Source organism: Rhincodon typus, chromosome 2, assembly GCF_021869965.1.
Source record: "Rhincodon typus isolate 14 chromosome 2, sRhiTyp1.1, whole genome shotgun sequence".
Lineage (NCBI taxonomy): Eukaryota > Metazoa > Chordata > Chondrichthyes > Orectolobiformes > Rhincodontidae > Rhincodon > Rhincodon typus.
In genome coordinates, this window is record NC_063333.1 from 129,910,228 (window position 1) to 129,924,114 (window position 13,887).

Below are 13,887 nucleotides of genomic sequence, written 5' to 3' on the forward strand. Positions count from 1 at the left end.
CTATTCAGAGTGTGAGTTAATGTTTTCAATATTCTGATTGAAGATTTGGTGTATGAAAGTGTAGAGATAAGTAGCCAGCAATGGAGTGAAGCAAAATCTTGGGGTCAGGGGAGCAAAGTGTTATGAAAGAATTGTGGGACATTTGAGTAATAAGTTGGGAAGGCCATGGAGTAATTTGTAAAGAAGAAGTAAATAGTAAAGAAATTTGATTTTTACTTTGCAGCACATTAAGCATTTTACTTTCCTGCACAGATGTCTTGTTTTGGTGGGATATCTTGACTGCGTTCTAGGGTAAACATGATCCTTGGCTCCTTCGCAATTAACAATGATTATTTTTTTTAAATCTGGTTTTATATGGAAATTGTTCTAAATATGGATGTCTGATATGGATGAGTCAAGAATGATCTAAGTGCCTGCCCAGCTGAGCAAGATATTAAGAATGTTTTGGGCACAGAATTTTCTAATTGGACATAGTTGGGTAAATTTCGCTCTGTGTCTGCATCAAGGTAGTAAATGTCTTCTGCTGGAGATCATGTTGATTACACTACACTACACTGTTAACTCTGGATAACACTGGAACTCTGGAAAACTGCACTGTGGGAAGAGCTGACTCGAGTATAAGAATGGGCAATTTCATAAGGTCCTGTAATCTAGAGGGTAATGTCTCATGAGTTGAACAATGCCTTTACTTGGTTATACTTATCCTCCTACAAATGTTGCACTGTATGCAACAGTATCACCAGTAACAAGTATTTTTTCAGTAAGGCATTCCTTTATACAATTTGTTATTTTGTGAAATATCTTATGGCTGTAAGCTTGTCCTTGATAGTTTGCCTTGTGGCATTCTGTACTGCCTTGAATAAGTTAGTGTGCTGGGGGAATGGACTGGGTGAGGGGCAGGGAAGGTGCAAAGTTAATTTGACAAAATAGAATACAGTTTCAGATGCTCAGATATTAAATGCAGTTAAATCTGCAATTTTACAAAACCTAATGCTGTGCTAGGATCTTTCTGACTCCCATGTTTCCAAAATTAGCTGTGCATGTACCCATGTAGGTAGCTGACGTGTTTGAAAGACTTCACATTTATTGCCCGGAATTTAAACAGAGTACAATGTCATTCCAGTTGTCGCTGGGAAAAAAATGGAATTTTGATACTTTTTTGTGGCAGTGGGAGATATTTCCAATAACAAAGTGGTCAGTAATTAGAAAACTTGCATAGTTGTGATTTTAAGAAATAATATTAAGAAAATACATTGATTTATTACTTCTGTAATTTATTAGATGTTAATAAATAATATAAAATAATATTTTAATACATAACAGTGTTGACATTGGATACAACATAAAGCAGATAACCTGTTTTGCTGTGCTGTCCTCAGTAGTGGTACTCATCTCATTTTAGATGGTCAAAGGTTCAAGCCCTACTCAAAGATGTTCTATCAGTCCTGCATGGATCTGTAAATAACATCAGATATTTTGTCTGTTTAGATACAAAGTTAAACCAAAGCCATTTCTTCCCCTTGATGGACATGAAAGATGCCAAGTTGTTATAAGCATGGAAGTTCTCCCAATGTTTCCCAAACAATATTTATCTCTTAACTAACATCTGAAAATGCCGTGTGTCATTTTCTCATTTCTGGGATCCTGCTATGTACAAATTGGATACCATGTTTCTTACTTTACAGAAGTGTCAGCATGTCAGAAAAATACGAAAATAAAACATTGGCTGCATGTGTTTTGCTAAACAACGCTGAGTTTGTGGTATCTTGCTGTGCGTGATCAACATGTTTTTGATAGTCACTGCACCCTGAACAAATCCATCAAATAAGTTTGTTTCCATTTGAATATTTCTGAATGTGGAAAGGTACCAAAGTAAATGAAAGTCCGTAATTGTGCAGCAGAGCAACATGGCTGCTCTGATCAAAGATCATCAGCCTGAAACTAACTTTATTTCTCTCCACGCCTGACTTGCTGCACTTTCCCAGTAAACCTGTTTTATTTCATACTTGTTCCACCTATTGGGCTACTTAAGACCAGAAGTTTTAAATGCATTGTTGTAATTTGTAAGGTCACTATAGGTAGTGAGTGTGTGTTGTGTGAGATAATCCTCATTGAAGGAGGGTTTTTTGGTATCTGATGCTTCAACTGATTCCAGTTAAAGATGTCAAAGATATGGAACGTATCCAACACATTCCATCCCACCTTTGGAGGAATATGAATGTAAGGAATTCAAAGCAGCTGAACGGCCCATTTTTATTGAGTTATGTTTATGTCCGAGAGACCCAAGATAGACTGCAATTAAAACTTTGGGCTCTAGTGGGAGTAACCAAGTACGGATGATGGCTTTCTAATTTGAATTTCTGAATTTATTATACTCAAATTGTTTATTTTCTGGGGATTAACATTCTCCAATACTCTTTTTTTAATGTTAATGCACAGGTTGGCATTTCAAGAGTCCCTGTAGGTGGCCCTGGTGTTGGTAGAGCAGCAGGGAGAGGGATGCCACCCGGCATACCAATGGCTCAGGTACCTGCAGGACTAATGGGACCAGTAAGAGGTGTTGGAGGTCCTTCACAGCAGGTAAGGGTGAACCACTGACTACTTTATTTCTAAACACACATTTTAGGTCAGATGTGGTTGTTCCTTCCTAATCCCTAAAGGATCAGGCCTTTATTGGACAAGAGAATTTGCTAGACCACAGGATGTCATCTGTCAGGGTCAGCATGGGATTTCTTAAGCCAGTCCTTTCTCTACTCCTGCCCCTCTTTAAAAGGCAGGAACTCTGCTTGCTGTGTTTTAATCTGCCTTTGCAGCAGTTAAATGGCTGGCGATTTTCCTTGCTGCGCTGTAAAAGCAATACATATTGCCATAAGTTGGTATTTTGAATGCAATGATGACAGCTAACATTCCTTCTAAACGGCACAGCAATTCAGCTGCTCAGAGGTTCCGTGCACACCAATTTTAATGGTGACACTTCTCCCAGCATTAACTTTGGTTTCAGAATCCCTGCTGCCCATAGACCTCAGAAGTCCCTGCAGCAGAAAAAAAATAACTAGAGGGATTGCCAGTGACAACTGGCAAATTGGTACTTTCTGATTAGTGCAGGTCTTGATATACTGATTTGGAGGAGGGGGATGAATTTCAACTTCAGAGCTATGGATGGTATTAATTTGGCTGTCCATTAAATGCTTCCCCCTTTTTATTTTTTCTTTCCATTAGTTAGTCATCTCAATCTGCTCATCTTCCTAAAAAAAATTAAATTTTGCTCCCATTGTGTGAACTGATTACATTCCTGCCATCTGATATGGAATTTAGAAACTCACTCCATACCTTTCAAGAATTCCCAGTATTGACTGTAAGATGATGATCTTTTTGTTTTGAACTGCTAACTGAATTGTAAGAATAAAATTAGTAAATTTCCTCCAAAGGATGCTAAAGTTTTTTTGAGAATGTTCTACATTTTCATCAAGTTACAAGAAGTTATTTGATTATTGTTGAATTATGCATCTCTCTTTTCTGTAAAAGAAATTAGTATTATCATGTAGCTCCAAGAAATGTTCCCAGAAAGGTAGTAGACTAGCAATTGAGAAATTGATTTTCAACCTATGATTTACAGAACAAGATTGATATATAAAGACCAATTATACATATTGGGTTAAAAAGAATTATGCAATGCTTGGCTTCATGATAACACCCCCATTTCATAAGATGCAAGATCATGCATTCAGACCCTGCTCTGGATTTTCACATAAAGGTGAATTTTTGTTACATTCTGCATGTGATACACAAAACATTCTAATTTATAGGATTTTGCATATTTATTGGCACAAAGCATACATGAGGGTCAAGTGAATGGAAATTTTTACCTCTGTGGTAAGTGTTTTTAAAATGGGCATCTCCTATGACTCAGTTGGTAGCACTCCATCTGTCCTTGAGTCAGTAGGTTGTGAGTTCTACCCACAGTCCACAGGCGTGAGCACAGATCAAGGGTGATGTTACAGTGTAGGAGTGCTGAACTGTTGATCGTGTTGTTATTTAAATGAGTCTTAAATTCACCACTCCTGTCTTTCCCCTCTATGGGCGTTTTGAAAAAAAATCTCATCGCTATTTTGAAGAGCATAGGAATTCTCTGTAGTACTCTGGCCAATCACTTCAACATATGAAAACTGATGATTTGGTTATTTATCCCAGTTTAAATACATTACTGTCCATAAATTGGCTGCCATGCATCAATAACTACATATTAAAAGGAAACTATTGACTGCGAAGTCTTTCCACCTGCAGAGTTTGTGAAGGATATTGATGCAAATTTGTTCTATTTAAAGACGGGTAGCATTTTGAAAGCCAATCACTGCAGGTTGTTGGTCAATATATGATCATTTTTGTCAACAGTAAGTGGTTAATCTATGCATTGTAGATGTACAAAATTGTATTTTATGCACTTTGTTTAGGAAATGGCCCCTCAGACAAGAGGAACTGGAATTGCATCTACTCCTAGCTTTTCTGCTGTCCCACAACCTTATGCACCAATGAGGGGAGCTCCTCCGGTTCTTGGTGAGCCAAGGCCAGGTAGGTTAATATGTATTTGACCATGACACTGACCACCAGTGTTTGATACCGTCAACATCTGACCTGGGCAAGACTTGGAGACCATTGTGAATATGCATTTGTTCAATTCATATTTTAAACTTGCAAGATGGACTCTGCCTGAGTGGTAATCTGGTATTGAATGGATTGTCTGCTTGTTGGAGAACCTACCTGGATGCCCTGAAGGAAAAATAATCTTGTCTGTCAACTCTATTGACTGGGTAATAATCTAAAAATTACACCCAAACAAGTTCTCCTATCCTAATTCGGAGTGGAAGTGTTGCAACATTTGAGCTTAGAGCTCTGCACCAAGCCATGGGCCATAATGATCTCTCTAGTCATAACAATTTCTAAAATTACATTCCAACTTTTTTTTTACATTGTTAACCATTCCTGTTAACAGTGTCATTGCAATGTTATGTGCCAGTCAATTTGGCTCATTCTAGTAGGCAAAATGACATTTATTTATCACCATCCCTCTTGCCAAACTTGCAATTGAGTACAGCATTCCAAATTCAAATAGTTGAAATTCCTGAATTGAGTTTACAAAATGTAATGCTGAATGATTATTATTCTCCATTATGACCAGATGGCTAAATAGTACAAAAAAGCAAAATGCTGCAAATACTGGAAAATGTTTGTTTCTTCCTTTCTCTCTCCTACGAAATGTCCTGAGCATTTCCACCACTTTTATTTTTAGCTCCAGGATAGTGCAGTGTACAATATATGTAACTTTGACCACTCCTTGTGGAATAGACATTCCATGTGCAATGGGATAGGTGGTATTGTAGTGCTAATGCCATTGGGCCATTTATGCAAAACCCCAGGCTAATGTTCTATAGACTGTTTCGAATTCCACCTTGGTAGTAGGTGAAATTTGAAATCTGGAATTAAAAACTAGTCTAATGGCAGCCATTAACCACTGTCAATTATCATATAAAGAAGTCTGACTCAGTAATGTCCTTTAGGGAAGGAAATCTGCCATTTTTTCCTGGTCTGGACTACACGTGACCCCAGCCTGACAGCAGTGTTGTTGATTTTTAACTGTTGGAGATGTGCAATAAATGTTGATCTGACCCTGTGATGCCCACATCCCATGCATAACTAAGAAAAATAAAATATAGTGCTGGGATGACTGACAAGTCTTTCATCTTCATATGAAGTGACTTTAAATATAGAGAGAAAATTGGATCAGGACATGCAGGTGTATCCATGTTTTTCATTTTTATCTTTTGTTTTAATGCTTCAATGTTTAGAGATCCTGTAGTTTTATTTTTCCTTGTAGTTGAATATGTTGAGCATAATGAGGGAAGATGTTTCCTTCTGCATACTTGTGCAGGTTTAAGGGCAATATTGACCATAGTTGCTTGTCTGCTGTGTTAGTGAATGTTGCTGAGGCAGAATAAAATGATGGAACAAAAAGTTAGAGCAAGAGGTATTCCAGTGTTGAACACTGCAAATTGCCAACATCCCATCAATCTCCATATTCCAGGCTTTATGAGACCACCGCCTGGCATGAGACTTCCATTTGGACCACCAACAATTGGGATGCCTTCAGGCAGAGTAACTCCCATGGGAGTTCCTCCAGGAATGAGACCACCAATGATGCCAAGGATGAGAGGTAAGTGTATAACTAGCATTTGACTTTGATATGCACATTCCTCCTCTGAGGCTGTTCAATATAGTTTGGAAGGGTTTGATTTTCTCATTGTATGCTCCTGTATCAGAGGTGTAATTTGTGAGACTTCACTTTATTGAGATATTTGTGCCTGATATTTTCCTACTGTTCTCAGTATTAGTTGTGTTCATGAGTTATTAATTGAGTCATTCAGCACAGATGCAGACTCTTCGGTCCAACTCGCCTATGCCGACCAGGTTTCCTAAACTGAATTAGTCCCATTTGCCTGCATTTGGCCCATAGCCTTCTAAACCTTTTTCTACTCATCTACTTGTCCAAATGACTTTTAACTGTTATAACTGTATTCACCTCCACACTTCCTCTGGTAGCTCGTTCCACGTACGCACCATCCCCTGTGTGAAAAAGTTGCCTCTTGAGTCCCTTTTAAATCTTTTCCCCTCTCACTTTAAACCTATGCCCTCTAGTTTTGAACTCTCCTACCTTGGGGTAAAAGCCTTTGCTATTCATCTTATCTATACCTCTCATGATTTTATAAACCTCTACAGGGTCACCCCTCAGCCTCTGACACTTCAGGGACAGAAGTCCCAGCCTATCGAGTCTCTCCTCATTAACTCTAGTCCTCCAGTAACATCCTTGTAAATCTTTTCTGTGTCCTTTCTAGTTTAATAACATCCTTCTTATAACAGGGAGACCAGAATTGTACACAGTACTCCAAAAGTGGCCTCACCAGTGTCTTGGACAGCCACAACATGACATCCCAACTCCTATACTCGGTGCTCTGACCAATAAAGGCAAGCAAGCCGAATGCTTTCTTTGCCACTTTGTCTATCTGTGATGCCGCTTTCAAGGATGTGCTTGTACCCCTAGGTCTCTGTGTTTGACAACACTCCCCAGGGCCCTACTGTCTAAATGGTTTGTCTTACCAAAATGCAACATTTCACATGTATGTAAATTAAACTTCATACGCCACTCTTCGGCTCATTGGCCTAGCTGATCAAGATCTTGTTGTATTCTTAGATAACCTTCCTCACTGTACACGAATTTTGGTGTAATCTGTAATCTTACTAGTCATGCCTACAATTATTCTCATCCAAATCATACATATCAATGACAAACAACAGTGGATCCACTGTCAAGCCAACTTTGCATCCAATTGGTTAACTCTCCCTGGATTCCATGTGACCTAATCCTACTAACCAGTGTACCATGTGGAACCTTGTTGAAGGCCTTGTTAAAGTCCATGTAAACAACGTCTACTGCCCTGCCTTCATCTGCCTTCTTGGTCACTTCTTCAAAAAACTCTATCAAGTTTGTGAGACACGATTTCCCACATGCATAGCTATGCTGACTAACCCCAAGATTGTTATCATGTTCAGTCATCTTTGTTGCTGATTCTCATTTCCTTTTGCCTGAGTTCTGAAATTGCTTTTCTCTTCTCTATCTGCCTCGTGTCCTCTCCAGGCTCAACTTACCAATGAAATCTGCAAACCATTTGCCTTATCATATTCTCACTCCATAGCACAATTATTGGTTAAGGTCAAAAGTCACGCGACACCAGGTTATAGTCCAACAGTTTATTTGAAATCACAAGCTTTTAGAACACTGCTGCTTCATCAGGTGAAGGGGCAGCACTCCAAAAGCTTGTGATTTCAAATAAACCTGTTGGACTATAACCTGGTGTCATGTGACTTTTGACATTGTCCACCCCAGCCCAACACCAGCACCTCTACATCACTGTTATTGGTACACACTGCTGGCTATCATGAAACTCCCTTTTGCGGGGAAAAGAAACACACACACACCTCCTTCGCCACTCAATCCACTTCCTACATTTGTTTCCGCCACACCATGAATGTATAGTTGCATCTTAAGCTGCCCATTTTTTTTTCTCTAGCTCCCTGTTTAAACCTCTCCCATTTGGATTCCATTTCCACAACAGTCCCAACCAAAGTTAAAACGATACAGTTTGACCCTTGTGAATATGGTGCATTATTTCTCCTCGATGCGTTTGCAGCTTCTCCCATGGTAGCTCACATTTCCCTTCTTCAATGTTGCAATCTTGTCTAGATCAATGGTAGCTTCACTTGGTTTTATTTGTGGTCTGCCCTATTGCAGTAACAGTATCACCTTTCCTATCTGCCCCTCAACTGTTACTTATGAAATCCTTCAAGAAATAATTGACTCTGGAATACACTTTTTTTTTGTCAAATGGTGAACCTTATGAAGAACTAGTCAACTGTTTACACATTAACTGCTATAGAAATGCTGGCTTTGTTTTTGACAATGTAAATTGTACAGTTGTATTCATATTGGTCTCTTCCTTTTTCAAGGTCCTCCAGGAGCTAGAACACATCCTCCAAAACCTTAAAGGTTTGTCCTTGAAGGACTTTGCCATTGGGCTTTACTGTAGTAATAGTGCCTTTTGAAGCAATTTACTGTAAAGAGTTCATGAAATTGTTGTGTTCCATTTCAATCCTTGAAATGTTTGTATAGGAACCAGAGCTCTTTCAATTTTGTGGGGGAAAAATAAAATCACTCGGTATGAAATATTGCTGCCCAGGAGAGTCCGATAAGCTGTCCCTGCTGAGCCCCAGCACATACAATACTTCCACTTTGGACTACATATTTTTGTTCTCTTGTTAAGGGCAAGTCCCTGTCGTCTACATGTTTTTTTTTCAAAAATACATTTTATTTATAAAATTCATATGCAAAATATCCATTTGTATATTGTAAGATTTTCAAGCAATTTCAACAAGTACATTTTTAATATTCTTCATAATTAACAAATACATTCCATATCAGGTATGCAGGCCTAGGCCAAAATATTTCAAAGTGCAAAATATGGAAAATGCCATTGGTACAAAGATCTCTATGCAACATGTTTCACTCTGAGATTCTTCCAATTTTTTTTGATACTCTCACACTAAACATTCTGAGATGCACAGTGCTCGGTCTTAAGGCCTCAGAGAGTGACCTGTCCCCCGTGTGCCTCTACCAGGACTCCCCCCAAGCTTTAGTGAGTCACACAGCACAAAGTCCTGACCTTGGCATGTGCTGGTCTTCACCGTTCAGTTGAGGACAACTCTGTACATTAGAAGACCAGCAAGTTATGGGCAGAACAAAGAGCATCTTTCACTGATTTGATGGTCCTCCTGGCACAGTTGATGTTTGTTTTGGTGTGAATTCCTGGGGACGGTCCATAGAGTACAAATCCTTGTGTCATGGAGCTGCTCAGGATGAACCTCAACAAAACTCACTGCATCTTCAGACATTCTCTACAAAGGCATGTTTCATAAGTAGGTGGACAATAGCTCCATGCCCAACCAAGTCAGTTCAAGGGCAGCGTGCTTGTAGGAAGGATCTTGCATCAGTCAAGTTGTAGCTTGGTACTTGTTTGTAAGTTCTGATGATGAGACAGTCTGCTCAGGGAGTCATCCAATCGGATCTACCATCTTCTTTAGCCACAAATTGTTGTGTGTGCTATATGCTGGTCATTGTCTAATGATGTCTGTATAAATCTGTTTGTTTCACAGATCTTGGGTATTTGATCTGACTCATTGATACCCCACATAATAGACAGGTCTTATGTATGTAATTAGTGAAGATAGATGTGCAGGCCATGTTAATAAAATTCTGGCTCATGTCAGTTTGTGGCATGTGTGCACATATTTGCAGGTAATGACAGATATTTTGAGGGCATTGACGTGCATATCGATGTAAGGGGCTGCTGGTATGTGAGCTCAATCAATATGTAATACAGATCTGACCCTGTTCTTCTGGCGTTCAATGCTGTAACTAAAACCATATGTTAATTATGGACATGCCCTCAGCAGAAAGACAGGCTTCAACTATTTAAATTAAATTTCTTTTGAGTTAGGTGCTAATAGATTTCTACTGGCTTGACGCCAGTATGGAGACTGTTTCGGCACTAACATTGAGCATGCTCAGGACAAAGCCCACGAAACGATCATGTGATGTCAATGCGTACTCCTCCACACACCAATGGAATCGCATTATAGCCAACACAAGTTCGCGTTTTCTTTATTCGCCAGTTGCGTTATAGCCAATTTGCATTGCCGAAGCACGCGTTATAGCAGAACCAACTGTACTGAAGAACTATTAGCCGCAGTGGTGGAGATGCAGAGCATTAACCTTTGAACCTTCCATACGGAATGGTGAAAGTCTTTCTTTTGTCTAACCAGTTGTTTCATTTGGACAAGCTGGAGTAATCCATGTCTGTAAGTTGACACGATTTGATAACGGAGTAAATTGCCTTGGCAGATACAAAGCACTCTCAACAGGCAGAGCTTGTTTTTCACACAACAGCTCCCTCTGGAAGCCATCTTCAGCAGAGCATGTGGAAAAACAAATCCACATGTTTTGGTCATCATTATTGTCTTGGCTTTACAACCAGAGCGTTTCCTTAATTCACACTATTGGATATTTGTTTTCTATCAACGAATGTGCTAGTAATATAGCTCCTAATTTTAATTATAGCTTAGATAAATGGCAGAGAATTTCTAGTCTTTTCCCTGAAGGAAAATGTTTGTCTCAACTTTATTGTTTGTCCCTAATCACCCTTGAGAAAGTGGTGATGAGTGCCGTTTCTTCTTAGCTGTTTGACTGCCCATATGCTGGGAACAGACTACAGAAGGCAATGATCAATACTCTGAGTTTCAGACATAGCCTGAATATCAGATCCATTTCCCTTTCTACTGAGCATTCCCTCAACAGCCCATCCCTACTGAACGCTGCATGTTCTCCCTCATTACATCAAACTATAACTCCAATTCTCACAGTTATCCCCCCTGAGCCTGTCATTACAGTTTGATCATTGTCCAACATCATGCTGCACAGCCCTCATGTGACCCAGCTATCAGCCCTTTCTCCTACAGCATCCATATCCTCACGTACACTACCAGTTTGCCCGCTTTAGATACTGCCAAATCAACCTGCTCAGAGATGTTATTACACTCCTCTAGGGCAAGTGGGGCTTGAACCCTGTTCCCATTATATTGCTGAATATCCCCTTTACCATTATTGTACCCTTCCCATTCCAGGTGACTGCTTCTGGTTCCAGCATGGAGTCCCCCAAGGCCTGACCACCAAAATGTTCACTAATACCCACTCCCTTCATTCGAGTGACTCCCAGGACTGTGTGTGCTCCACCCCCCTGACTGACCTAGATTGACAGCCCCAAGTAATGACTGATCAGACCCCTGACTGATGCATTTCTCCGACTGATGATCTGCCGATCCCCTCGTTTGTTGCACTTCACCTGCAATGACTGACCGTGGCCCACTCCTTGGATTGTAGTGTATCAGACCTGGAACCAGACAAGCGATGCCTGACCATGCCCAAGCCCCTGGGCCAATCAGAGACCCTGCCCCTGACTGAGCGCACCAAAACCCCTGAGTGCCAGCAGCCCCTCTTGCGTAACAGAGGAGTACGCCCCCGCCCCCCCACCCCCCGAGTTTGAGACATAATCATTTTGGTTAATGCATGTGCAGTCGTTATGTCCTGTAGGCTGATGGCATGTGCTGTAAGTATGAGATTGACATGGCACTGTCTCGTGCAACAACATGTGAACCACCTTGACTGATGACAAGTGTCATAAGCTGCCTGACTCTGTGTTTGCACTAAACAGCAAGGCAATTTGGAAATAATGTGGGCCTTTAAATCACAGCTGATGAAGTAAAAGGCTAAAAGGCACAGCAAGGCAGTGACACTTCGAGCATTCAGATGGGAGCACCAACAGAGCAAGGAAGCAGCCCCAAGAACCAGCCTGGTCTAATCCATGAACTGGGTACCTGTCCCTCTACACAAAGTGTCCTTGCATCATTGTTCCAATGATAGTTGCCAGTCTGTACTGAAGTGAGCATGGCAGTGCAGAAGTGTACAGCAAATGGATCAGCAATTTGCCATGATGGCACGGAGAGATGGTATGTGACAGATGTCAATGTCCATGGATGCAACAGGCTTGATGGGCCTGGTGGCCTATTTCTGCTCCTATTTGTTATGTTCTTACAGTGGATACATGCTGTCACAGGTCACAAAGTGTGCCCTAAAACCAAGACCAGGCAAGATGTATACAATTAAAAGTAGGGCCTTGGTTAGTGTTGTAGAACAAAAAAGACTGAGGTGTTCAGATACATAATTCTTTGATGTTTCTAAGGTTTGGGAGTAGATTTGTAGCTCGGGTTGTGGGTGTTGAGGTTGGTTGGCTCGCCGAGCTGGTTTCTTGTTTCACAGACATTTTGTTACCATGTTTGGTAACATCCTCAGTGCAGCTTCCTGTAGACTGCACGCCCCGACACACTCATCACACTACCCTATATCAGAACCAAGTCAGAACTCACCACAAGACTCCTACGACCGCTGGGCATCAGAGAGGCACACAAGCCCACGTCAACCCTACGAGAACTGTTCACCCGAACTAAGGACCCACTCCCCGCCATGGACAGGACCAATGTCATCTACAAGATTCCCTGCGGAGACTGCAAGAAACACTACTTTGGACAAACAGGAAGGAAACTAACAACAAGAGGACATGAACACCAACTGGCTACAAAAAGACATGACCAATATTCACTCATCTCAATCCACATGGACAAGGAAAACCACCACTTCAACTGGGACAACACCAAGATCCTGGGACAGGCTAGGCAGAGACAGGCACAAGAATCCCTAGAAGCATGGCACTCCACGAAGCATGCTATTAATAATCACATCGAACTCGATCCCATATACGTTCCACTACGAAGGAAAACCGGAAGTGAGGCAATCCAGCTCAACGGACCCCAGAGTTTAAAAACCAAGCAGGAAAACACACCGATGCTTCATCAGAGGCTGCACTGAGGACATTACCAAGTATGGTAACAAAACATCTGCGAAACAAGAAACCAGCTCAGCGAGCCAACCAACCTCTTTGAAGTTTGCATCACATATAGACAGGGTAGTTAAGAAGGCATTTAGCATGCTTGCCTGTAGTGTTCAGACCTTTGAGTATAGGAGTTGGGACATTATGTTGAGGTTGTACAGGATGTTGGTGAGGCCTCTTCTGGAATACTGTGTCTAGTTCAGGTCTCCCTGTTGTACGAAGGACATTGTTAAGCCAGAGAAAGTTCAGATTTACCATGATGTTGCCAGGAATGGATGTTTGAGTTATAACGAGAGGCTGGTTAGACTGGGATTTTTTTTCTCTGCAGCTTAGGAAGTTGAGACATGACCTTATAGAGGTTTTATAAAATAATGAGGGGTATAGATAAGGGGAATGATGGGTGTCTTTTCCCTAGGGTTGGGGATTTCAAGACTAGGCAGTATATTTTTAAGGTGAGAGGAGAAAGATTTAAAAAAGACATGAGGGACAAGTTTTTTTACGCAGAGTGGCTCATAAGTGGAATGAAATTTCAGAGGAAGTAGTAGGTATGGGTACAGTTACAGTGTTTAAAAGACATTTAGACAAGTACATGAATAAGAAATGTTTGGAAGGATATGGGCCAAACAAAGACAGGTGGAACTTGTTTAGTTTGGGACTATGGTTGGACCAAAGGGACCAGAACTGGACACAATACTCCAGAAGAGACCTCACCAACATCCTGCACAACCTGAACATAATTCCCAACTCCTGTACTCAAAGTTCAGAGCAATAAAGGCAAGCA

General features: G+C 40.8%; 1 protein-coding gene across 1 annotated transcript in view; it reads left to right on the forward strand.

The window, feature by feature from the left end:
- The window catches only part of LOC109936115 (small nuclear ribonucleoprotein-associated protein B'-like), a 10,757-nt gene extending 597 nt beyond the window's left edge, over nucleotides 1-10,160 (forward strand). The window contains exons 2-5 of the mRNA XM_048609025.1: nucleotides 2,440-2,580; nucleotides 4,452-4,569; nucleotides 6,080-6,208; nucleotides 8,557-10,160. Of these exons, the coding sequence (XP_048464982.1) occupies nucleotides 2,440-2,580; nucleotides 4,452-4,569; nucleotides 6,080-6,208; nucleotides 8,557-8,594 (426 nt within the window). The 3' untranslated portion in view covers nucleotides 8,595-10,160. The remainder of the gene's footprint in view (nucleotides 1-2,439; nucleotides 2,581-4,451; nucleotides 4,570-6,079; nucleotides 6,209-8,556) is intronic.
- The last annotated feature ends 3,727 nt before the right edge of the window (nucleotides 10,161-13,887 follow it).